This window comes from Bos indicus, chromosome 1 (assembly GCF_029378745.1).
Source record: "Bos indicus isolate NIAB-ARS_2022 breed Sahiwal x Tharparkar chromosome 1, NIAB-ARS_B.indTharparkar_mat_pri_1.0, whole genome shotgun sequence".
In the NCBI taxonomy this organism is placed as follows: Eukaryota; Metazoa; Chordata; class Mammalia; order Artiodactyla; family Bovidae; genus Bos; species Bos indicus.
This window is the reverse complement of record NC_091760.1, coordinates 78192450-78219695: the sequence shown is the minus strand read 5'-3', so window position 1 is coordinate 78219695 and position 27246 is coordinate 78192450. Positions and strand designations below refer to the sequence as shown.

At 37.7% G+C, this 27246-nt stretch overlaps 1 protein-coding gene across 8 annotated transcripts in view; it reads left to right on the top strand.

The window, feature by feature from the left end:
- TP63 (tumor protein p63) overlaps positions 1 to 27246 on the top strand; it is a 272129-nt gene that overhangs the window by 86599 nt on the left and 158284 nt on the right. For 5 of the 8 annotated variants that reach the window (XM_019958208.2, XM_019958202.2, XM_019958196.2 and 2 more), the window contains exons 2-3: positions 21264 to 21392; positions 22015 to 22147. In XM_019958208.2, coding sequence (XP_019813767.1) covers positions 21264 to 21392; positions 22015 to 22147 — 262 coding nt within the window. Of the gene's footprint in view, positions 1 to 16701; positions 16880 to 17064; positions 17131 to 21263; positions 21393 to 22014; positions 22148 to 27246 lie in introns of those variants that run through there. The other 3 variants (XM_070790191.1, XM_019958216.2, XM_070790193.1) reach the window with 3 other exon arrangements.

The following is a 27246-nucleotide window of genomic DNA, read 5'->3' as shown; positions in this document are numbered from 1 at the left end:
CTTTTGAACTGTGGTGTTGGAGAAGGCTCTTGAGAGTCCCTTGGACTGCAAGGAGATCCAACCAGTCCATTCTGAAGGAGATCAGCCCTGGGATTTCTTTGGAAGGAATGATGCTAAAGCTGAAACTCCAGTACTTTGGCCACCTCATGCAAAGAGTTGACTCATTGGAAAAGATTCTGATGCTGGGAGGGATTGGGGGCAAGAGGAGAAGGGGATGACAGAGGATGAGATGGCTGAATGGCATCACTGACTCGATGGACGTGAGTCTGAGTGAACTCCGGGAGTTGGTGATGGACAGGGAGGCCTGGCATGCTGCAATTCATGGGGTCGCAAAGAGTCGGACACGACTGAGGGACTGATCTGATCTGATCTGATGGATCATATTTTATTATGAGTTGAGATTAGGGTCAGATCATTAAGTGTCTTCAAAGTCATTCCTTTAAGTTTGGACTTCAGACTTGATCATTGAAGATATCTGAGATGTGAAGTGAAACAGGTCTATGAATAAACTCAGGGGTGTTGAGTGGCTGCATTATTGCTGCATCTTACAGCTCTAAGAAAGAGCTAGGCTTGTCTGAGAATTCCCCAAACCACCACAGCATAAGGAAATAGTATTGATAGTATTCAGTATTGGAATTATTGATTATTTGACTTAAGGGTTTGATATATATTGAGATGCACAAACCTAGCTCTTAATATGGGTTTTATGGCCGCTCTTTCTCCAGCCCAGGCTGTTTCTGTGGGCTCTCTCTTCTCTTTGATTTATTTTCTCCTAATTCACTGCCTGGTAAGTAATAGGCACTCAGTAAGTATTTGCTGAATGAACAGACTTCTAACTTGTTCTAACGAGTGAGGCAGAGCCTGGTGATCAGAGCTTGGGTAAACAATCTGTGCATGAACATCTGGTTTTGAGCAGAACAGAAGACTAGCTTTTGATTCCTTTCTTTTTCCCCTTGAGTGCCTAGATAAATCACTCATCTCCTGAGGTGAGTCCCTTTCATATGAAACCATTAGGGAATGTCTTAACTGTGCTGTGCCATCAATGAACTGACCCAGTGGCAGATTCAGGAGTCAAACTTCACATATTCCTGATTTATTTCCTTTTTTGAAAGGATCAGACTTTGAATACTGCAATAAAACAAATAAATATATTTCAAAAAATACTATCTTATAAATAACAAGGTTGAACAGATAATTTACAATTTCCTGTATAGAGCTAATTGGCTGAGACAATTATTAAATACCTCATATAACAACAGACTGGTTCCAAATTGGGAAAGGAGTATGTCAAGGTTGTATATTGTCACCCTGCTTACTTAACTTATATTCAGAGTACATCATGTGAAATGCCAGGCTTGATGAAGCACAAGCTGGAATCAAGACTGCTGGGAGAAATATCAATAACCTCAGATATGCAGATGACACGACCCTTATGGCAGAAAGCAAAGAAGAACTAAAGAGCCTCTTGATGAAAGTGAAAGAGGAGAGTGAAAAAGTTGGCTTAAAACTCAACATTCAAAAAATGAAGCTCATCGCATCTAGTGGTCCCATCACTTCATGGCAAATAGATGGGGAAACAATGGAAACAGTGAGAGACTTTATTTTTGGGGGTCTCCAAAATCACTGCAGATGGTGACTGCAACCATGAAACTAAAAGACACTTGCTCCTTGGAAGAAAAACTGTGACCAACATAGACAGCATATTAAAAAGCAGAGATATTACTTTGCTGACAAAGGTCCGTCTAGTCAAAGCTGTGGTTTTTCCGGTAGTCATGAATGAATGTGAGAGTTGGACTATAAAGAAAGCTGAGTGCCGAAGAATCGATGCTTTTGAACTGTGGTGTTGGAGAAGACTCTTGAGAGTCCCTTGGACTGCAAGGAGATCCAACCAGTCAATCCTAAAGGAAATCAGTCCTGGATATTCATTGGAAGGACTGATGCTGAAACTGAAACTCCAAAGAACTGGCTCATTTGAAAAGACCCTGATGCTGGGAAAGATTGAAGGCAGGAAGAGAAGGGGACGACAGAGGACGAGATGGTTGGATGGCATCACCGACTCACTGGATGTGAATTTGAGCAAGCTCCAGGAGTTTGGTGATGGATAGGGAAGCCTGGCATTTTGCAGTCCATGGGGTCACAAAGAGTTGGACATGATTGAGTGACTGAACTGAACTAAGCTAATTATATTATGTATATATTACCTCAAAATATTTTTACCCCTTTTCATAATTGTGAGTAATGCTTTCATAGCATATACAATTGCTTAGTATATTAATAAACAAGTCAATAATAATATAATAGGTACAAGTTAATCTCTAAGCCTTTTGAAAGACATTACAGATCACTAGTTAAGAAACATTTGATCAAGTGAAACGTTTTGTCCACTGTGGAAAGAGTGGGTAAAGCCTAGTCTTCATTCTCTACAAAGTATACTTTTAATAGTTCCCATTTTTGCTTGACACATCTGAAATCCAAAAGCAATCTGGGTAAACAACTCTCCAGTTCACATGATAATGATATATCATTGTTACCTATAGGCACATTAAAGACACCATGTAAGTGGAATTATGCACGTGTATCTGAGAGAGATGTATAACATAGATCCTTCATAAGTTGGGATGTAGAAGAGGCACTGTTAAACTTTTAAGTGTTCACTCTTCAAGTTCTGGGCTCATCTTTTCCCTGCCATGCCCTTGTGAAGGATGGTCATATCCCCAGTGTTTTCTCCTAACCCTAGTGCTCTGCTTGTCCTGAAAGCTTTCAGAGATACATGCAAAAAGATTAGGAACTCAGCTCTGGTCCCTTAAAATAGTGTAGGCTCATTGTTTAAGCTGTAGAATATACCAGAGAACAATGTAGATATAGCAACAATCAAAGGATAAGTATAGAAAAAAATATTGCTTTGGTAGTGGTTTAATAAGGCATACGTTTATGGTCAACTGCCTAGAAATTCTGTACAATTTAGTGCTATTTAAGTGACTTGTGTCTTGGAGACCTCTCTTTTAAGTCTTTCTCTCTCCTTGGTGTATATCACAGTCTTTGGTAGATTCCCATTGGTTGAGGATCATCCTTAAACCTTTCCAAAGTAATTTAAAAAATGAGAGGGCACTGGTTTCTTGGGAGAGAATATGAGAGAAAGGGATAAATAAATGCCCAAGATTTCCTTCAGCATGCTTCTCAGAATTAATGAGTCAATTTTACACACACACACATGCGCACACACACACACACACACACACTTATATTCACACACCTCTTTATTTATGTAAAAGACATTTTTTAAGAGTACTATCTAAAAACCAAAACTGAAAAAAAAAATCCAAGAAAAAGCTTTTTATCCGTGTCCAACAAACTGTTATTATTTTCCATTTAGGCATAATATATGTTCCAGTTCCTTAAAGTTAGATATGACCTTGTGACTTTGTTCTAACCAATACACTATGAGCAGGAGTGTTGCATGCTACTTTCAGACATCCTAAGGTTACAGTGAAAGTTAAATGCGTAAATCACTCAGTCTTGGGCACCTCTTTGCAGCCCCATGGACTGTAGCCCTCCAGGCTCCTCTGTCCATGGAATTCTCCAGGCAAAAATACTGGAGTGAGTTGCCATTCCCTTCTCCAGGGGGTTAAGATTGAACCGGAGTCTCCTGCATTGCAGATTCTTTACCAACTGAACCACCAGGAAATGGGATCTTCTTTTGCTTGCTCTCTAACCTTCCCTTCCCCTCCTCTCCCTCCCCTCCCATTATCTCCTCTCTCCTCCTCTCTTCACTTCCAGGCTGGATAGATTAGGCTCAGAGGAAAATTTTTGAGCCATAGATGAGATGGAAGAATTCAAAATCTCTGTCTAGAAGTTGTAGGAAAGCTGCACCCAGGTGTAGGAAAGAGTTACCCCAAAGGAAATATCCTCCTATGATGGTATGCTGCTGCTGCTGCTGCTAAGTCACTTCAGTCGTGTCCGACTCTGTGCGACCCCAGAGACGGCAGCCCACCAGGCTCCCCCATCCCTGGGATTCTCCAGGCAAGAACACTGGAGTGGGTTGCCATTTCCTTCTCCAATGCATGAAAGTGAAAAGTGAAAGTGAAGCCGCTCAGTCGTGTCCGACTCTTAGCGACCCCATGGACTGTAGCCCACCAGGCTCCTCCATCCATGGGATTTTCCAGACAAGAGTACTGGAGTGGGGTGCCATTGTATAATGAGAAGTAAACTTTGACTATGTCATTTGTTTTGAAATTATGGCATTTATTTTTCACTGTAGTTAGCTTTTACTCTAAAAAAAAAATCAGGTAAGGTATGTTCTGGTCAGCTAAAAGACGAAGTTCTCAGGGAAGATACATTTGACCTACCTACAAATGTGTTACTTTAATTCTTCTGGAGAATATGTCTTGATCAACAAAGACCTACTAGGTAAGTCAGCAGACAGTTGTTACAGTTTCCTACTGCCATTTATGGTAAATGACTTTATACCCTTAATAAGGTCATAAGTACTGAGTCTGACACCATCTCTCTGGTGGTTTGCAGTCCAGCCACTATGGCATATAAATCTGGTGCTAAAAATTAGAACAGTTAGCCATGTGAAGAATTTGGGTTCTGCACCTAAACCACAATGAACCCTAATGCAGAATAGTAAAGATTTATTATTGTATAAGTTTCTATGCAACAATTTGATTTGTTTGTTTTTCTTTTGTTAAAAAAATCAAGAGACCATAAAGTTGTCTGAGAAATAACTCAGTGCCTCTATGAATACTGAGGCTCCTGGGAACTGAATCACACCCCTCAGTATAACCCCTGTGATTCATCACTCCCAGGGGGATGAGGGTTTAACTTTAGACCACAGTTTACAACAGCGATAACCATTACCTCCCTTTTATTGAGTGCCTTCCAAGTACTGTACTAAACACTTTACTCTTGTAGCAACCTAACACATCATGTGTTTGTATCTCTGTTCTCCAAATAAGAAAACTGAAGTTTAGGAAGCATACGTAACTTGTTCAAGGTCAACCATCTGTATTGTGGCAAAACCAGAATTCCCAAATTCCTGTTCCTACTAGTGTTCCAGGCTCCTGTTATGGACCTACGGAACTTTAGGTTCTGTATCTTTAATTGTATTGGATAGCTCCTTTTTATGTATAATGCTCCCTTTCATGAATATAGATTTTGCCACTTTTATTTTATTATTGAAGTATAATTGATTTACAATGTTGTGTTAGTTTCAGATGTATAGCAAAGTGATTCAGGTATACATTATTATATGTATTACAAAATATAGGTTATTACAAGATATAGGTTATTACAAATCATTGAGCATAGTTCCCTGAACTGTACAGACGGTTCTTGTTGGTTAACTATTTTATATATAGTAGTATGTGTAGGTTAATCCCAAACTCCTATTTTATCCTCCTATCCTTTTCCCTGTTGGTAACCATAAGTTTGTTTTCTATATCTGTAGGTCTAGTTCTGTTTTGTGTATAAGTTCATTTGTATTATTTTTTTAATTCCACATATAAGCAATATAATATGTCTGTCTGACTGACTTCACAGTATATTAATCTCTAGGTTCATCCATGTTGCTGCAAATGGCATTATTTCATCCTTTTAATGGCTGAGTAATATTCCACTGTATGTATAACCACATCTTTATCCATTCATCTGTCAGTGGACATTTAGGTTGCTTCCGTGTCTTGTCTATTGTAAATAGTGCTGCCATGAACATTTTGTTGTAATGAGTTTACATCCTAAAAGTTTTCTCAAATTCTCAGTCACTGGACTTTGGACACACTGTGGAAACAATGTGATCATTTGAACATTTTATGTCCTTCCTCAATTATTTTGAATTTTAATACCTATGGCTGATTTATGTTGAGGTTTGACAGAAAACAACAAAATTCTGTAAAGCAATTATCTTTCAATTAAAAAATAGATAAAAAAGAAAAGGAACTTTTTCACTTTAATATCATTAAACACTGGAGATGCAAGAAATCTATGACTCTTATTGTGACTAGACTGAGTAATGTTATGATAACTTGAATTTTGCAGGTGAACCTTTGAAAATGACCCCCCCAAAATAACAGTGATCATATTAACATTCTTTTCCCATTGTGACACAAATCTATTTTTTTTTTTTGCAATTTTTATTCTCTCCATCTACCTACCATTCCACTTGTTTCCTCCCAGAAAGAGTTGTAAGAATCTCCAAGTATCATTAGCTCTATTTTAAACCATAGATCATAATAACCTCTGAAATATAACTGTACACATGCACCAAATCAAGAAATGTGGACATACACACATAATGTTTTCTGCACTAAAGCTACTTCCATATTTCAGCATCTGTGAAATTCAATAATTATTACTACTATTCAATAACCTTCCTAATACACAAATACCTACTATAATGTGGGCCAATTATAGATAATCTCATAACAAAGATGCATTAAGTATTATCTTTCACATGGATCAAATCATGTATTCATTTGAGACAGAGTGTCATTGTAATACTTGTGACCAAGGTAATAACTTTCAAAAATAAGTAAATGAATAAAGTTTTTGAAAACAAAGATGTGGAGTTCATAAGTAGAGATAACAGTTTACTGCTTCTAAAAGGATTTGGATGAAATAAGAAATGGAAACAGATACACTGCTTTCATATAACTGTAGCTATAGCTTTTTAAACACAAATAAGCTGAATTTAAATTTTCCTAAGCCTGGAGAATCCCATGGATGGAGGAGCCTGGTGGGCTGCAGTCCATGGGGTCGCTAAGAGTCGGACATGACTGAGCGACTTCACTTTCACTTTTCATTTTCATGCATTGGAGAAGGAAATGGCAACCCACTCCAGTGTTCTTGCCTGGAGAATCCCAAGGATGGGGGAGCCTGGTGGGCTACCATCTATGGGGTCACACAGGGTCAGACACGACTGAAGCGACTTAGCAGCTTAGCAGCAAGCTCAGTACACTAACAACATGACCTCACAAGCCTGCAGGTCACAGAGAATATCTGAAGCCAGGCTGACAAATATACTGTTTAAATGAGGTTGATCTCATTAATCAAAAGTAATCATGATTGTCCAATTCCTAAAGTCTTTATTGTTTCCATAAAATTTGGGAATTAGGTCTGAGGATAAATATTCTGCACTGGATAAGTCCCTTTCTTTAGAGTAATTTTTTCTGTTTTGTTTTCCTGTTAACTTAAAATTAGATCCAGCCTCCAATCAGTGGCTCAGTTGGTAAAGAATCTGCCTGCAATGCAGGAGACCTGTGTTAAGTCCCTGAATATGGAAGATCATCTGGAGAAGGAAATGGCAACCCACCCCAGTACTCTTTGCCTGGAGAATTCCATGGACAGAGAAGCTGGGCAGGTTACAGTCCATGGGATTGCAAAAAGTGGGACACGACTGAATGTCCTTTCCTTTCCAAAGAGAAAGTTTTCTCTTTCCAAAAGTCAGTCTCCACCTTAAGTTTGGAAAGGGAAGACATAGAATTAGTAGAAAGAAATGAATACATTATATGCAAGGGAACAAATTAAAAAATGTATTAATGTAGAAAAGGAGAACACTCTTTATGTCTGCTTTTCCCCTCAGGCTCCAGGAAGCTAAAATCAAAAATCGTTAAATGCAGATTAAAAACACAAGGGGATAATTAGATGGTAGGTTATGCATGTTAGAATAAAAGAAAGTGCTAATTTATAAGAGAATAAACTACAAGGAGCTGTCATAAGCAGATCTAGAAATGGACTTCAAAAACATTGATTTCCAAGTGTCTGGAAGAAATAACCAGAGACAACTTTGCAGTGACCAGAAAGCCATGGTTGAAGAAAACGCAAACTCCTGGAATAAGAGTGATCTTATGTTTATTTGGAACAAAATGTTTACAGGGAAAAAAAAACCTGAGAATACCGCATAAGTGACATTAAACAGGCTGCGTAAAAGATCCTTGCTGTATTATTTAGAAATCTACTAGAGAAAATAATCACATGGTTAAAGAAACATACCATTTTGAAATCAGCCAACGAAGAGTGATTTGGCTTTCCATGGGGACAGAGAATCTATGAATGTGAGACTGAATGTGGAAATACTTTTGAAATTTACCTTGAATTTCTTATCAGAAAGGGGGAAAAAGCACCTGTTGCAGACAGCTATGAAAGAGGCATATTTAACATAAACAGAAATATGGGAAGGATTTAGATAAACAAATATCTCTTATTTAAATGTTCCTTATGAAGAACTTGGATGTCTTTCAGCCATGCTGCTGCTGCTAAGTCGCTTCAGTCATGTCCGACTCTGTGCGACCCCATAGACGGCAGCCCACCAGGCTCCCCCATCCCTGGGATTCTCCAGGCAAGAACACTGGAGTGGGTTGCCATTTCCTTCTCCAATGCATAAAAGTGAAAAGTGAAAGTGAAGTCATTCAGTCGTGTCCGACTTTTTGCGACCCCATGGACTGCAGCCTACAAGGCTCCTCCGTCCATGGGATTTTCCAGGCAAGAGTACTGGAGTGGGGTGCCATTGCTTTCTCCAGTCTCTCAGCCATAGATGTGACTGAATGAGAAAAGGAAGATTTCTCAATTGCTAGAATTGAAGAGGATGGGCAAGAAAAAAATAGTGGCAAAGGCAAAACCCGTAGGTGCAAAAGGGAAAAACCAGTCCAGAAAATAGTGTTTTGATGACTAACTTATACACACTAATATGTATAAAATAAATAGGGACTTACTGTATAGCACAGAAAACTAATTAAATGTCTTATAATAATCCATAGTGGAAAAGAATCAGAAAAATAATACATATATATATATGTATATGGCTGAATCACTTTGTTGTACACTAGAAACTAACACAAAATTGTAATTTAATTATATTTCAAAAACTGGTTATTGAAAAAATAAATAAAAGTTTTCTGAATTGGTTTGGTGGCAGCGAGGGGACTTGTACCTAGAGAAACTGTACTCCTCCTGGTAATAATTTTTTTTTTAATTTGTGCTTATCACCTAATTTAAAACATATCTGTAGCTTTTTTGGGCTGGAGGAGGGCAGTTGGCTTATTCTGAGTCCTCAGTTTCCTAATCTGTGTGTACAGCCCCCATCAGGCTCACCTGTCCTCCTTTGGTTACATGCCCGTACTTCACGCTTCATGGGTGCTCTTTCAAGTCTAATTTATCTGAAATCCTGTTATGTCCTCATATCATTTTTATAAACATTCTATCTGATACGCACTTACCCCATCTCCCCTTTATAACTTGAAATATTGAGGATTATGCAGTTAAAATTTTATTTTGTAGGTCTGGGTCAGCAAAATTTTCCTGTAAAAGGTCAAATAGTAAATATTGGCAGCCTTGCAGGCCCCACAGCCTCTGTCATAACTTCTCAGCTCTGGCAGAGTGGTGTGACATTGTCCATATATTGCACCTAAACAGGGCTGTGCTCCAAAACCTTCATTTACAGAAACAGGAAATGGTAGATTTGTAGATAGTAGTTTATAGACCTCTTTTGTAGATGAAACCCTTCCATTTTTCTTAAGTAAAATTTCCTTTGAGAGTCTTTTTCTATGGAATTATGGCCTCTTCTTTTCTTACTGTTTTTGAAATCTTTCCTGAAATTTAGATAAATGCCTTTAATATAATTTTCATTTCTTTTATTTGTGTCTATGACCAGCCTGGATTTGATCTCTAAGTGGGATGTCATTTAAGAAGCACAGGGTCATCAAGTAGAACTTAAAAGAATTTTTATTCATTTCATTTCTTAAAATTCTCATTTATTCTTTGTCTCTAGAAGGATATTAAAGAAGACACAATCCATAACCTTGAATGGCAAGTTCCTTTCTTCTTTATTCTTCCCACATTTTCACATATTACACTTTATTCATCTTTTTTGCTATCCCAAATCCCCCTACCCCAGCAAGCTCAAATTATAAAGTTTTCATTTTTAACACTGTCTCCTCTGACTCAGAGCACTTTATTTTGCAGATTGATCAAACTACCCATGCTAAATTAGTTAGTTCTTCCTTTTTTTCCTTCTTCCATTCCCAAATTCAGAAGTAAGAACTTCTGAATTAGGGCAAAGAAGGAAAATCTAGGCTACTAAAAACCAGGTCAAAATCCATCAACATTCCTGATTTTATTTTTTTTAAATCCAGTCAAATATTACCTGTATGATTTTTATTACCATTATTAGCTTAAGTTTATTGCAATTATTTGTAAAATACACATATTTATACACAGTACCCAGAAAGGATATCACTGTAGACAGCCTCAGAGGCCATTCTCCCTTCAACTCCTTTATATAGTATACCTCGTCATTAAAGACTGGAAGAAGGCAGGGAGAGGAAAGGGAGAGACTCCAACTACCACTTCTCTGCTTCATATTCACCATTGCAGCACCTCCTCATAGACTTGGCCCTCTCACACTAAGACAAAGCAAGCAAATATCCAAGGCTCACCTGGCAAAACTGCCACCACTCTGTAACCACCTTCTAAGCAGGCCTGGGCAGCTGCAGGGGGAGAGAAAGGGCCTATCCATAGACAAGGCGGTCTCTCCAAGTCACATTCATGAAGGCAGGCTGCCTATAGGAATTGGGAGGCCCAGAAGCAAAGGAGGAGATTGTTATCAGGTGGGGATGCTATCAGAGAGCACAAGAAGGAAAACTTTTCTGGAGGGGAGGCCTGAACTGCAGTTGGGGCAGCAGTGGTTCTTTCCATAGTGAGGGAATTTGAGGCACAAAGTCTTTGCAGCCCTGTCGTTGACTTGCAATGGGCAGTCTTCCCCAAGGTCAGAAATAGCTCTGTGTCGAAGTCAGCTGAATGTAGCAAAACTGGGCCTGGTTGTATAATAGTCAAGGAACAATAGGGTTGGAGCCTTAAAACAGTAGAATAATAAAATAGGAAGGAAGCTGGGTGATTATCTAGTAATCCAATAACCTTCCTCTTTACATATGGGGGAAAATCAAGACTTGTAAGAAAAAGGGGTTTCCCCCAAACTTACCCAGCCAGTAGTCTACAGCAACAAAAGAATATGCATATTACCCTTGAGTGCTTTTTCCTCTGCATTGTTCTTTATGATTAGAAATGTTAACTTGGAGCAAGATGCAATAGGAGCTTTGGGTTATTCTGTGAAGATGGATGACAGGAAAGCGGAGTGAACCATCTTGCTTTAGAGGTTCAGCTAGAACTTTGCTTCTTGAAGGAGTTTCTCTAGATCTCCTGTAGGCTGTCCCCTTGTTTGCTTTGCATGTCCAGACTTCCCTCTCTAGGAGTCTGGGTCAGCCAGCAGCTCAGGTGATTCTGATTTGCTTATTTTCCCCACTGTAGAATCCCTGGAGCTAGACGCCAATGGTTCTTAACCAATGCCTCCCGTTAGCAGCTCTTGTGGGACTCTTGAATTTTTAAATAGTAGTCCTGGCCAGATTCTACTCTGCCGAATTTGGATTTAATTGGTTTGCAGGAGTGCCCATCCATCTATATTTTGAGCATCTCATGTCTTCTATTGTGTAACCAAGTTTGAGAAATACAAGACTAAAACAAGATGAAAGATTCAGCCTCGAATAGGCCAACAGCACACAAGTGGAAAGGTAAGGTGGACAACTTGGAGAGATGTTACTGAGGATGAATTAGGCCAGAAGAGGGCCGTTGCTCAAGAGGAGAGGAAAAAAAGAGCAAGAGGCTAGAGGCCTATTTGGGGAGGGTAATGAGGTTTGAAGGGACTCAGGTGGAAGCACTCTGCTAGCCTGATTAAGCAAAGGCTTTAGGGTTTCGAAGGAAACTGTAAAGACAGATCTACAGGCTCTGGGCTGAAAAATATTTGGTTTCCTCAGCAAGAAGGAATGGCAAAGGACAGATTACTCAGAAGGAAGTTTTTTTGAATTGGCAGGTAAAGTAAAGATAATAATGGGACAGTTCTAGAAGTGGGAGTGTTTTACAGTCAGAATTTCTAAGGCCTTGGTCCGTCAGATAACAAGGTCAAAAGCCTCCTGTAGAATGAATAATGTAATTTTGGATCCAGAGGACCTTAGAGATCATCAGTGTCAGCCTCCTCACTTCACAGAGGAGGACTGTAAATCCCATAGAGGGTCAGAAACTTGCCCAAAATCACCTGTAAGCTGGAGCTCTGACCTCTGTCCTGGTAGAGTCCTCACAGTGTAATGGTAAATAGCACAGCCTGCAGAGCCTGCTGCCCTCTCTTATCAAGTGTGCATCTTTGGGGAACTTACTAGTTGTCTGTGTGCCTCAGTTCCCTCATCTCTAAAAATGAGGATAATGATAGTCCACTTTATTATGGGTAATTGGGTAGATTATAAGCGTTGCTATCTGTAAAACATTTAGAACAATGCCTAACATGTGATATGTGTTCTATAACAGTAATTATACTTATTATACCATACTGTTTTACTTGAGTGATAAAAAAAAAAAAATCCTAGTGAATAAGACTGTGATAATACCTATTTAAGGATACAGATTTGGAGAAAATGCAGATTTCTCAGGGTGCTCTATTTTTGATAACTACTGCAACAGAATAGATTTCAGGAGATTTGCAAAGCTGTGTGTTTTCATGTGCAGTTTTGTTAAAGTGTAGGTTCCTGGACCTCACTCCGGATTATCTGAACTAGACTTTCTTGGAGGTATGGACAGGGACTCTGTATTTTCCAAATACAGACCTGTAGAGCAGTGAAGTTTGACACTTACTGCTCCTTGCTGGGGAAGTGGAATAACCTCCTAAAATCAGGATCCGAGGCTTTCCCTCTCTATGAGAGATAGGTACTCTTCTCTTTTCACTGTGACAGATATAGAAATTGAGGCTCAGAGAGGCTGAATAACTTTCCAAAAATGACTGACTTTGTAAATAACAGAATAGAGCCTCTGAAGTCAAATCCTTAAGACCTGTTTAGTTGCCATCTTCCCAGTTACCATGTGATCTTGAGGAAAAGCATGACTAGGTTTCGGTTTTCTTATCTGGAAAATGGGGTAATATTGGTATTTACATGATATTATGAAGATTAATATATGCCAAGTATGTTGCAGAGTACCTTGCCCATGCTGCTGCTCTGTGCGACCCAATGGACGGCAGCCCACCAGGCTCCCCTTCCCTGGGATTCTCCAGGCAAGAACACTGGAGTGGGTTGCCATTTTCTTCTCCAATGCACGAAAGTGAAAGTGAAGTCACTCAGTTGTGTCCAACCCTCAGCGACCCCATGGACTGCAGCCTTCCAGGCTCCTCCATCCATGGGATTTTCCAGGCAAGAGTACTGAAGTGGGGTGCCATTGCCTTCTCCATAGACGCAATCAAAAATTAACTGTTATTTCTGCTCTAGATATCGGCACTGCTATTTTTACTCCAACTTTCCAAATACTTACTTCAATAAGTATTGACTTGGCCCCCACCCAACCCTTGTACCAGATACTCTGCTATACTGTGAAGCCACAAAAGCTAAAAACTGAAATAAATAATGTTCTTATCTCAAACAATCAACCAACCACTCAATGGAAACTAAATAAAAACTAGAATCTAACAAAAGATGTGATCCTGATCAGACAGGAACCACAAAGGGCCATAATGATTTAGCAAAAAAAAAAAAACTTATGTAACAAGGATCCCTTAGAAAATATGTCATTCCACGTAGGTAAGTTTTTTAGATAAACTGTTTAAATAGCATTTTTTCCGTTTTATATCATAATGTAGATATTTCTGAAAATAAGGCATACACACTCTGCTGTCCTTCTAAACCAAGAGTAGGGCTTCCCTCGTAGCTCAGTTGATAAAGAATCTGCTTGCAATGCAGGAGACCTGGGTTTGATTCCTGGGTTGGGAAGGTGCCCTGGAGAAGGAAATGGCAACCCACTCCAGTATTCTTGCCAGGAGAATCCCATGGACAGAGGAGCGTGGCAGGCTACAGTCCATGGGGTCATAAGAGTCAGACCACCACCAAACCAAGAAAGTGTGTGCCATGAAAATGCTTGATGACTCAGAGTTACCACTGAAAACCTTATTCATTGGGTTGTATCATTACAGCAAAGTCCTCAGGGGCTTCTGAGGATATACCCATCTCTTTGTTTGCATTCTTGGTTTTGAATTTTTTTCTGTCTCTTGTATTGCTACAAAACATCCACTTCCCTCCTTTAGAAATCTTTGTGATTTGTCATAAAGAGTGAAGACTTCAGAGTCAATCTGATCTGTATTTGTATACTAACTATGCTAGTTTGCATGAACCAAGGCCATTCATTCATTCATCAAATGTTTATAAATGCTATATTATTATGTCAGGAATTCTGGTACTTGTAGGGGTACAAAGACATAGTCATGCAATTTTCTGTCTTGGGAGACTATAATGTGGAAGTTTCTTACTCATTCATAACTATAATTTTCTCACATCTCTTAAGTAGAGCTAAGGCAATAACCAACATTGAAATATTAGAAATTTGGAGGAAGTGGTAGGCGAGGGGTACAAAAATACCTATATCAGTATGGCAATGACTTTTTTATTTTCTTAAAAATATTTTTGTTTGTTAGTTTATTTGTCTACTCTGGGTCTTTGTTGCAGTATACAGGGTCTAGTTCCCTGACCCGGGATTGAACATGGGCCCCTGGCATTGGGAGCATGGAGTTTTAGCCACTGGACCACCAGGAAAGTCCCTATGGCTTTTTTCTTAAAAGCAAAAAAAAAGTTTTTAGATTTCTTTCATGAAAACCAATACTAACATAGTTCTTTAGTAGTGGCGAAGTGGCATAACAAGAACTTTCAGAAAGGAAAGGATATTCTTTGCTTATGAAACCTTATGAAAGGTTTCATAGGAATGAGATATTTTCAGAAAGCAGTGGAAGCCTACATTTCCAGATGCTGTAATAGGTTCTGGGGATGTAGAAGCAAACAAAGCAATGGTTGCTCCCAGTAACTTTGCATTCTGATGGAGAAATGTCAATAGACCAATAAATATATAATACAGTTGCAGATAAGTGATTGAAAAAAATATATAGAAGTTTATAGAATGATTTTATTGAATTTATTGGTCTAAATTCAATCTAGTGCATTCCTCAATATTAAGAAAATTCCTCTGATTCAATTTCCCCACAGTCCTTCTAGACCTTTATACTCATATGGGACTATCAATAAAACCCCTGTGAGTCCTCATTTATAGAAAGTATAGATGCTGAGAAATAAAGCCCTTTCCAATTTTTTTGTTGTCATTGTTGTTCTACAACTCTGTGTTGTAAAGAACCAGGAAATTAATAACGTGGTTCTTGACTTCCAATTCCTTACTTGTTAGTTGGGCCAATGCCATTTCAACATGAGTAAATTATAAAAGAATTAACTAAGGAAAGAGTACTTGAAGTGTGCCAAATTGAGGAAATGAACTCAAACACACAAAAAAATATTGTCACTGGCTTAACCCATCCAGCAGCTATAACAAAATACCACCAAATGGCTTATCAACAACAGAAATTTATTTCTCACAGTTCTGGGATCTGGTAAGTCCAAGATCAAGGCACCAGCAGGCTCGATGTCTGATGAGGTCTCACGTCCTTGTTCATAGATTGCTAACTTCACCACGTAGTGAAAGGGGCAAGAGAACTCTGTGGAGCCTCTTTTTGAGGGAACTAATCCCATTCATGAGGACTTTACCATCATTACCTAATTACCTCCCAAGACCTCACCTCCAATAAGTTTCAACATATGGATTTTGGGATAGACACAAACATTCAGTCTATTTCAGTAGTCCTTCTGAGCTGAGTTTTCTACTGAATGTTGGTAAATGTAAACAATAAAGCTTGTGGGAAGATAGTGGAATATAAGAGATCATGATCTGAAAAGATTCTTGGCTGAAAACACGCAAGATGTAGAATGCAGCTGGCTGAATATTTTAGAAAAGAGGGTCTTCTCAAAAGAATAAAGAGAATGATGGGCCAGAGCTGATTAGATTTTGTCTAGGGCACAAAGATGAGTGGCTGCAAATTCTGAGTCAGGGAAAAGTGACCTGATAAAAATGCTGTCTGGGAAAGACTGATGGTCATATGCAGGTTAGAAGAGAATTCTGACAAGTGAAATGAAGGTAAGAAGAAAGTTCAGTGGGAACTGGGAGTGTAAGAAAAGATTTCTCTCTATAAATCAGAGAAACCTTACCATTAAGGCAGAAAATGCCTATGATTCAAAGAAGGGCACAAAATACGAGTCTTAGAAGATTCAGTACTTAGAGGGAAGATCACCTCAGAGTTAAAAACTGGTGAATTGACATTAGATACATTGACTCTAATGAGAAAATTTGGGGGCTGGGCATGCTATAGAGTAGGTCCTTGGTGGTTATCTATTTTATAGGTAGTAGTGTATGTATGTTAATCCCAAACTCCTAAATTATCTCTCCCACTCTTTCCCCTTATCCATTTAAGCTTTGTTTGTCAAAAGTGAAGCTGGAAGATGGGTTTGGCTTTAAGAGAAGGAACAGACTGGTCATTTTTCAACATGAAGTTGAAAAGAAAATATTTCCTTCCAAAAAAAAGTTCTTAATGGGCCTGCTTTAGATTATGCGGGTGACTTCCAGGAAGTGAGTTTACCTCAAGTATTTGAATAAATTTACTCCTCCAGGGCTCTTGGGCACTGTTGGGTTCAATAAAGAGGCAGTTTACTAAAAGACATCAAGGTGCTCTTCAGCATCCTTAAAATTAAGCATGACAATTAATAATGATATTATTATTTCAGAGTAAACTGAAAGCAGGGGAATGTTTCTGAACTAAAAATACAAAAGAAATTTTGTGATTTGGACTGCTCCTGAGGCCAATCAACACCCAGGGATTGAACCCATGTCTCCTGAATTTATTGGCAAGCAGATTCTTTATCACTGAGCCACCAGGCAAGCCCTGAATTAATACAGAGATTTCACCCAAAGGCAAACCATTAGAAGATAGGTAAGACTTACTTCATTCTTCTGATACCAGCTGATCACTTCCCTTCCTTTCTCTCAAAAATGTTTTGCATGTTTATTCACAAATGGAAATCAATATTGGGTTTGCAGAAGAGAGACCCTGGAGATCCTTAAACCTAGACAATTGATTTTTTTTTTTTTTTTAAACAGAATCCTTATTTCAAATGAAATCTTGCTCAGAGCCCTAATACATGGAAAACAGACAAAAGTCAAACTTCATTGTATTAAGGACAGGTATGTTTCTGGACATCTAGTGATATGGCCATTTAATTACATATGTGAGTACACTGAGGCACCTAGGGTTTCATGAAATAGTTTGATAACCACCAGTCTGTACCACACCCCACCCTCATCATTTTAAATAAAGCCCTCTTGATGCTTGAGGGCCTGAGGGAGGAAGCTGCCCAATTTAATATTGCAAGCTTGAGACAAAGGTGACCTAGAAGAAAATGAGAGGTGATAGGGGTGTTGTTTTGGTCCAAGGATACAGATACAGAATGCAAGATTTGAACTGAATTGAAATGAGGGATGATTCCAGTTTAACGCAATTATCAATACGTCTATGTGACACTTTTGCAACTTTAACAAACCTTTCAAATACACTATTTAGGTAGCATAGTTTAGTAAGTATTGCCTGGATACAAATTATATAGTATTTGATCTAATAGAATCAGTGTATTAATTATGTAAATACAATCATTGCTTGTGTAAACAAAAACATATAACACATTTTCTATAGCTAAACCTTTCAAGTAAGGCCTTCAACCACTCTGTGAAGGAAGCATAGCTGAAAAATGTATGGTACAAAAATATGAAGTAGCATGGCCATGGCTTCATAGAATGTCAGCAGTAAAACTGAGATTTGAACCCAAGTCTGTCTCACTCCAATACCCATGTTCATTCCACTCTAACCTCAAGGAACTATCAAACTGCAAAGATGGAGATCTAGGCTTAGCCTTCAATTATTTAAAATTCTTTGTCATTCGTTACACAAGTAAAAAGCTAGCATTTGCGAGATGCACCAAGAGGCCAAGAATATTTAAAGAAAAATTTTATTCCAAATAAGCAACCAGGAAATCTGCTGTGGGCTGGAGAGCATTGAGGTCTGGGCAGGCTTTTGAAAGGCAGCAGAGTAGAGATGATGATCTTTATGTAACATTCAAGAAAACTGAAGCTCACATAACTGAGGGGCATTTTCAAGAGGATGGAGCTGGTTAGCTGTAACATCAGAGATACAGGGAAGATCTTCTTAGAAATCAAAGAGAAACTAAAGGGAAAATATGAAACAAAAGAATATCAGAGTTAAGCATGAGAGAAACCAGAACTTCCATGTAGAAATAGTAAAAGAAGTAGAAATCCTAAGTTACTATGGAGTCAATGATATATTTTCTCTCTGTTTCAGAGGGGAGTGACAGTGTCTAACTTCCATCTAAGCTCCTTTCTTCTTTTTGAGTCAGCCCCATACTGTCTGTTATTTAAGATCTAGGTTATGTTAACTGTCAGTCTCTTAGAAACTATAGCTACATTTCTGCCATCTTTAAGAAAAAACTTGTACTAATTTTCATATTAAATGTCACACACTGAACATCACTGAGAATCTACTTCGTGCTGCTGAGTTTACCTTCTAGTACTCACCTGGCTGTCAGGTTACCAATAATGGTGTTAAAGTGTTTGAATATTAGGGATGTGCTTGTGGGTCCATGTACATTTTGGAGTTTGAAATAATTCATACATTTGTTTACCTCCATTTTTTTTCACTGCTTAGGAATTGTTTTTATTTTCTCCACTTCCTTCTCCTTCTGTCTTATTTGAAGGAACATAAACATATTCAAAAGTGTCACCTGTGGGTGAAATCTTAACTCTAAGTCAGTATTAGATTTATTAACTTTCACTTCCTTTCTACTCACTAGTTGGGAGTATATAAACCAAGTCTGGATCCTTTCCCCAAAAGAAATAAAGAAAATGAATGTACTCTGTTGATGTAAAGATATTGGATTTTCAGATGCTCTTCTAATTATAGACAGATTTCCTAGATGGGCCCATGAAAAACGTTGTAAACTTTCATAGTCCACTCTTATTTCCACCTCCATCAGGTTAACTTTCTTACTCTTTGTACCTGCTCTGCCTATGCTATTGCATCTGTTCTCATGGATTATTTTCACCCTATGATGAGGATTTCTGTTTCTAAACTTCTGGCCTGTTTCTCTCCCATAAGGTTTATTCAACTGAGTGCTACACTTTTAATATATCCCATTGGTACCTCAAACTTAACATGCTAAGATGGAACTCATCATCTCTCCTTTCTTTCCAAGCCAGATATTCCAACTGTATTCATTGGTTTAGTTGATGGAATCATCAACCACTGAATTCAATAAGGTTGGAAACTTGAAGTCATCTTTGCCTCTACTATTCCTTATTCTTCCATCAGTAATATAAACAATATGTGATTTGATCTTTTCACTAATTATTAAAATTGTCCCCATCTTCTCCACCCCCACTTCTATCGTCCTGCTGTCTTATCTGGACTTATACAACAACCTCATAAATAACTTTGTCCATAAACCGATAAGCTATAAATCCTTCCTCCATACAACTTATAGATTTATCAATGTAAGACATATTCTGGGGCAAACTCATGCTTCACATCCTTTAATACTGTAGAGATGGCTACAGTAACCTACGTATGTGATAAAAAAAAATTGTATAGAAATGAATACACACACATAGATACAAAGGAAAGTACAATCATATTAGAATTTCTGAATAAGATCATATCAATGTCAATATTCTAGTTGTGATATTATATGACAGTTTTGTAAGATGTTACTCCTCATTGGGGAAATTGGGTAACTGGTACGTGGATATGCTCTTTATTTTTTATTATAACTGTATGTGACTATAATTATTTCAAAATATAAAGTTTGCTTAAAACTATCTTACAAAATTCTTCAACATTCACCAGAAGAATTTAAGCTTTTAAAACAACATGTCACAACATGTTGCTTTCCACCTTTATCTCCTGGCATTCTCGGCCCCAAATTTTTACACTAGGCTAATAGCGTCACACACTGCTCACTCTGTAACTTTAGTCCTTATCTGGCCTGACTAATTTCTTCTCATCATTTAAGGCTTTTTCCTTGATCTATCAGATGAGATGTATATATCATCATTGTACTTTTACAGTGTTATGCACATTGTATCACATTTATTAGAGATTTTCCCCCTGTTTTAACTTCTTTACCAGGACCTTTTAGTGGGTGAAACAGTCTTATTTACTTTTATTTCCAGTGCCCATTAATTTCCTGACAAATAATAGATGTTCTCTGTATATCTGACTTTAGAAAATGAATGTGCCTCTCTGTAAGCTTGAAAACCATCAACTAATGTTATTATCTTCTACTATATAACTAGACTTAAAGCATTCATTTGCAAATTTAAAATGATTGACTATCCTACTATTTCTTTAACTCTTTATTATACTAACAGTAATGATTAAGAGCTTAGCTAAATTCATCCTGGAGTAAAATTAGTCTACTGATAATCACAATGAATCACATACATTTAAGGTGAGATATGCAGATAGAATGCAGATTTGGAGACTATATCACCTGAGAAAGCTGATGTTTTCCTTCACATGTATAAGGATCAAGTTTTCTTTTTTTTTTTTAAGTAAAAGCAAACTTGAGGACCCTATAAGAAAATGAAGCAAATAGAAATATCATTCATTTGTAGTATATTCAAATGTTTGCTTATCCCTTGGTCTGACATAAAATTCTACACTCCAATTAAAAACCACCCACGCATACATTAAGATGTGTAACTGGTGATAAAAAAAAAAATTGAATTCAAAAGTTTGAATTTATTGTCCCTGGGCCTGATTCTAAGATGGAGTTATGAGACGGGTAATTATGCTGAGGGTAAAATTTAAGATTTCTAAACTCATTTTTATTTTCTGATTTTTCTTTTTACTTGCTGGAGGCTGAATGGGCAGATAATCAATTGAGACATTTGTGAAATGGGCTTAATAATAGGTTAGACTCACTGTCAGACTTAGTGAGGGAATGTTTATTTTCTTTTTGAAATCTGCAGGATGTAGATTTTGGATAGTGGAGGTGCAGAGTGTAATTTTTCTAGTTAAGAAATAGACCTTTGATAGAAGTCTTGATTGCCTGATTTTAATGGCAAAACGGGATCCTTGCCACTGCTTAAAGAGATACCAGTTGCTTAACTCGTAAAATTTGCTGTGTATACCGGCATGTTTTTGAAACTTTACTCACTCCACTTTTTGATTGACTATGTTTTAATTTTAATATTCTGTCTCATTAATACAGAAACTGTAACCCTAGTTTCATTTTTATCCTTTTAAGGTTTGTAGAAACCCCAGCCCATTTCTCTTGGAAAGAAAGTTATTACCGATCCACTATGTCCCAGAGCACACAGACAAGTGAATTCCTCAGTCCAGAGGTTTTCCAGCACATCTGGGATTTTCTGGAACAGTAAGTATCAAATAAGCAAAAAAGCTGTTTTACGTGAACTGTTATAAATAGGTAGTGGTGGATAGTCGAAGTACTGCTTATGAAGGCATGTTTTTAGAATGAATCTCCTACCTAACCCAAAATAACTTCCCCAATGACTCTCTGATACTCAAATTCATTCCTTTGGGTTAAAGACTCTCATATACTTTTACTGTAAATAATCTCTGAGAAAGTGAAACACTAAATTTTATTGTTCATTATACCTTGCTGGGAAAAGGATTATTATCTCCTTAAGATTAGGCTGGGACACCTAACTAAATTAAGGGAAAGATGAAACGATATCAGAGTATTGGGGACCCATACGATTAGTATACATCTCTGACTCGTTCCTTCTATTCTGTGTTCCACCTAGTGATTCTTTGATGAGGGCAGTGATTTTTACTTTACAAATGGAGCTTAGATTTGGAATGCCAGAGGTTTCACATCTCGTAAGTATTTGAGCCAGATTTCATGCTGAGGGTTTCTGACTCCAACCAATGAGCTTTGCCAATTTTAAAGCAAAAAGAGCTCATTGTTACCAACTGAATGAGTGTGTGTTAGTCCCTCTCCACACCTAACACACTTTTGTTTTCCTTTATGGCAGACCCATCTGTTCAGTTCAGCCCATTGACTTGAACTTTGTGGATGAACCATCAGAAAATGGTGCAACAAACAAGATTGAGATTAGCATGGACTGTATTCGCATGCAGGACTCGGACCTGGGTGACCCCATGTGGGTGAGTGGCATGGGCTTCCCCTTTAAATCTGTGGGCCATGCTATCCACTTCTCTTATACCTCTTCCATGGCACATAAAAAAGCAGGTGACTCTGAATGGTCAAAGCCATTGGAAAGAGAGTCATTGTGGTCAGCAGAGAAATAGTTAAGAGCTGTGGATTCTGAGTATGCCTCAATTCTGCATAATGTATATGTTTCCTTTGGTGTGGAGAAGAGGATTGGAAGTAATTCCTTGCATTCTTTATCTGAATTGCTCCTCCCAGTGTTTCACAGCTGGTGGAGACAGAACCAAAGTCAAGTCCTGAATTGTATCCAAAGCACTTTCTTCTATGGCAAACTGCCTTTCTTATAGAATTATCCTTTTTAAATGAAGGAGGATGAAGTAAATTCTACACAAATACACAGATTCAAGTACCTGGTAATAGAGTAAGAGGAGAGAAGCTAATATCTAAAATAGGCTCTCTTTTTTTTTTTTTTTTTTAACTTCACCACTGGGTCACTCATGACCTTAGACCTCAGTTATGAAATGGTAAGAACTTACATGTACACACCTCCCAGGCAGCTAAGGAGTATACAGGTTAAGGATAGTAAAACATTTTACTGAGGTACTTAGGTGGACTTTCTTGTATTTGTGCAATCCATCATGCTAACTGGTGTGTTTTCTTTTCTTTTTTTTAATCATTCATTCATCCCACAAGTGCTACAGGCTTTTATACAGGCTACTTTTCCTGTATAAAAGCAAACAAAAACCTGTAGAAAAATAGAAAGTAAAAGAGAGAAAGAGGGTGGGGTGTCATAGAGTGTCTGCTGATGTGATTAAACAGAGCGCCTTATAATGTACCACGCCTTTCCTTTTTGGAGTTGGGGACGATTACCAGGTAACTTCATTTGAAGGAATGGTACAGATGAAAGTGTTTTGGTATACCCTCGCCTTTCTGATTCAATGTAAGATTTTACTGGAATTCTCACTGTGTACTTTTTTATATAGATTGTACTTCTTAATATTGGAAAAAGAGGAGGTTGGGGGAAAAGAGAGGAAATGGCCAAAAATAGAACATTGTAATTTTACAAATACACTGATATTTTGTCGCCAAATTGATAAATGAAAAATACACTTCTTCATTGGCCCATTCCATCTTAATATGGATTCAGTTCTCAATTATCCTTGATCTAGTGAAAAGAGACTGATAGGTAAATCGAAGGTTAAGTAATTCAAAGCTTGGGAATGTATGATAATTAAGCATAAATATTTATAAATATATAAATTCTGATTTGACAGTGATTTAGAAATTAGGATAGTCCTAATTCATTGAATAATATCACCTTTTACGCTGATAGGTTTCCCTAGGTTGGTGCTCTGTGTCTTCTTACATTCTCTCCAGGCAAGGATTTTCTGTTTCTCATAAAAGCAGGTCAAAGTTATTTAATTTAAAATGCAGAACGAAGTATTTTCATTTACAGTTCCTGTTATTATTATCTTCTCACATACGGAAGCACATGGGTTTTTAATGTGCCATGCTGTTTCTCCTTTGCTATTAGACATTTTCTCCTTGAGAACATCTCATTTTTTCCACCTCGTATCTAGCCATTTCCTCTCCATCCCTCAGCATCAAACTGGCCTTACCTTCTTTAGGAAAAGATTCCATACCACTGTTCTCTACCAGTCTGAATTAGAGATTATTCTACAGAAGCAATCTAGGTATAATTTTAATCATAAGACTTATTGTATAATATTAATATGATATATTATTTCTTTCTCCATCTCTAAAGGGGACAAGTGGCATATTTTGTCATGCACAGTATTTTTTTTTTTTGCCATGTTTTGCCCATAGTAGGCCCTCGGGAATTTTTAAAGTCATAAGAAATGAGACTTGGGAAGTTATCTAAAAAAGGTAAAATGTTCTCTTTAAGATTGCCCTGTCCAAAAGATTTTTTTTTCAATGACTATAATGTCCTATATTTCTATTCTTCAACACAGTAGCCATTAGCCATGTGAATCCTTTGCGCGTGTGAAATATGGCTAGTGCAAATGAGGAACTTAATTGTAACTTTAGTTAATTTAAATTTAAATTGTTTCGTGCAGCTAGTTCGTAGTGTATTGGGTAGCAAAGTTCTAGAATACCAGCAATCAGGGAACCATTCTCTGCTTCAGCATTCACATCAGCAAAACTTTCTGTCCTGTTCTTCTCTTGTATTCCTTCCATTTTGATTATAGTAGATCAGTATAAAAAGTGTCGTGCTCCTTTACCTCCGTTGTTTCCCCACTTCTGTTTGAAAGTACTCAGATTTGCCATTTGAGTTATAAAGATTCAGTCATTTAAAGTTTATTTTGGTGCTTTGGGGGCTTCCCTGATGGCTCAGACGATAAAGAATCCTCCTGCAATGCAGGAGACCCTCGTTTGATCCCGGGGTTGGGGAGATCCCCTGGAAAGGGAATGGCTACCTACTCCGGTATTCTTGCCTGGAGAATTCCATGGACAGACGGTTCTGGCAGGCTGGAGTCTATGGGGTCACAAAGAGTCAGACATAATTGAGCAAATAACACTTTTACTTTTGGTGCTTTTACAAAAGAGCTAAAGGAAACTTTGGAGAAAACCTAGTTGAGTATCTAAGGAAGAATCAGCTAAGTTATACAGTGATCTTCTAAGAGGGTAAGGAGGAAAGAGAGAAAGGCAAGGAAAGTCATAGATATAATTGCTCTTGTAGCCAGTGTCTTATTTAGCTAAGACGGGACTGCCTTGTTTTTTAGGTTATTATTATTTAAGAAAAGTTTGAGAGGATTATTCATTTATATTCAAACTTTTTTTCCTGAGCATTGGCTATGAATCTATATGCCTGATGTTGATTCTTTTTAATTGATTTTTTTGATGCTCATTTATCCTGGTGCTCATTGAAACTGAGAGTATTCCATTTGAAAGTGATTTAAATGTTCCCCTTAGATGTCAGAATTACAAATTTTCTTGGCTTCAATATCAGATGATGGTTAACACATCTAATATTTTATTTAATCCTTTCTGGAACTTCATGAGTTAGAAATTATTATCATTGTTTTGATAGAATTAATAATTTAAAATTAATTAAATTTAATAAATCAAAAGAAAAAGTGGTTAAAACCCTTTTCTAGGATGATATGCATAGTCATCAGCAGTGTCAGTATTTTGCCCACATTATTGGATGCAATCTTTTCTTATTCTTTTTCTATGGTAATACATTTGAGTAATATTTGGCCTCTGTTTCTTCTTGAGTACCTGTTTCTATGAGATTGAGGTTTACCTGTGTGGGAAAGCCTCCACTCTTCAGCCAAGAGAGAGCCATACAGTAGAGAGTCTCCATACCTTTCTTTCTTCTGGGGAGGCAGGCACAGGACACCACTGCTAACTAGGAATAGTGAAACAGAGTGCTGCTCTCACTCACCAGCAGCTTAGAGCTTGAAATTAACTGTGTCAGATTGAAGGTAACAAGAAATCAGGATATAAGAGCAGAATAGAAGCATTTGCAAGGAGCAGAGAATTGAAGTGATTTAGGAAAAACTGGAAAATACAATGAAATGGAGTTTTGCCAGTATGGGAAACAAAATAAATCATTTGGAAACAACTGTATTGAAAGGAATGTGCAAGTAGAGTGAGATTGAACTTATTACATACATTTGCCTCTCTGTGGTCTTTCTGTTTTATCTCCAAAGAACTAAGGCATTGCTATTAAAGTATAGTTCTGCATGAATCCTGGGTTTTCCCCTGACTTAGGACAATTCTGACATCCTCATAGGCATCCATGTGAAGAGGCCACATGGGTAAGACTAGATAATAATGGTAGTCCTTAGCTAAATGAATGACAAAATGGTGGACTAACTCAGGATGTAATAGTAACTGGTGTTCTGGTTTAGAAAGTAAGAACTAGGATCCTCTGAGATTCCTTGTCCTTCTAAACTGAGAGCTGTTGCAACTGGTGTGAAGCTCTTTTAGTCCATTACTTGATAGCATATTTTCACTTTTTTGTATATAAGTTAATAGCTAAATAGTTACAAAACTCTGCACATAAATTGCTTTTCTCTTGCATATAATAAAAAACATTTGGGATCCATGCCAAACCTTTTCTCACTATGCAAGAAATATGAATCTGTGAACATGAAATTACTTGTCAGATTATCAAGGACAAAACTCTTGAAATTGAGAATGTCATCACATTTTTATTGATTTTTAAAACTACCTTCACCTTAGAAACTAGTCATGAAGTGGAGTCATAATATTTTGCTCTTATATGAACAAAGAGAACTTGAATTGCAGAGAATATGTGCCTTCTTCATTAGGATGATTTTAGTGTCACTGAAGAATGAAATACATTGGATTAACAAATGAATTGAATGAGATTTCTCAAAAAAGTGTTATAATTTAGACTATGCTTCCAAGATCCTTATTAGTTCTTCATCCTATTGTCTATTGTATTACTTTATATCTCAGCTTTGCCTTATTTATCAACTGTCTAAGCATGCCTGTCATGTCCTTAAGAGGTGGATAATGATATCGACACTTAAAGGTTTTCCTGGAATGATGGATGGGAAACTATATGACATTTACTTTTGCATTTCTTTAGTTCTTTGTACTTTGAAGAAAACCCTGTTTAGTTGAATTGGGTTTTTCCCTAGGGATTTTTAGAAATTATTATCTAAGACCATGATTTGTTCCAGGGCTTCCCAGGTGACACTAGTGGTAAAGAACAGGCCTGCCAAAATACAGTGGAAGTAAAGAGATGTGGGTTCAATCCCTAGGTTTGGAAGACCTCCTGGAAGAAGGTACGGCAACCCATTCCAGTATTCTGGCCTGGAGAATCCCTTAGACAGAGGAGCCTGGCAGGCCCCAGTCCATAGGATCACAAAAGGTTGGACACAACTGAAGTGGCTTATCATGCACACATGCATGCTTTATTCATCTGTATTAAAAAGACCATAGCATACATAGGACTATCCATTTTTGTAAATTGTTATTATAGCATCCAGTTATAAATGAAGAGTCTTCAACCCTACATACCACAAAGCAGATAGTGCTTTTGTATTTGGAAAGACATAGGCCACAGCAACCTGGAGAAGGGCATGGCAACCCACTC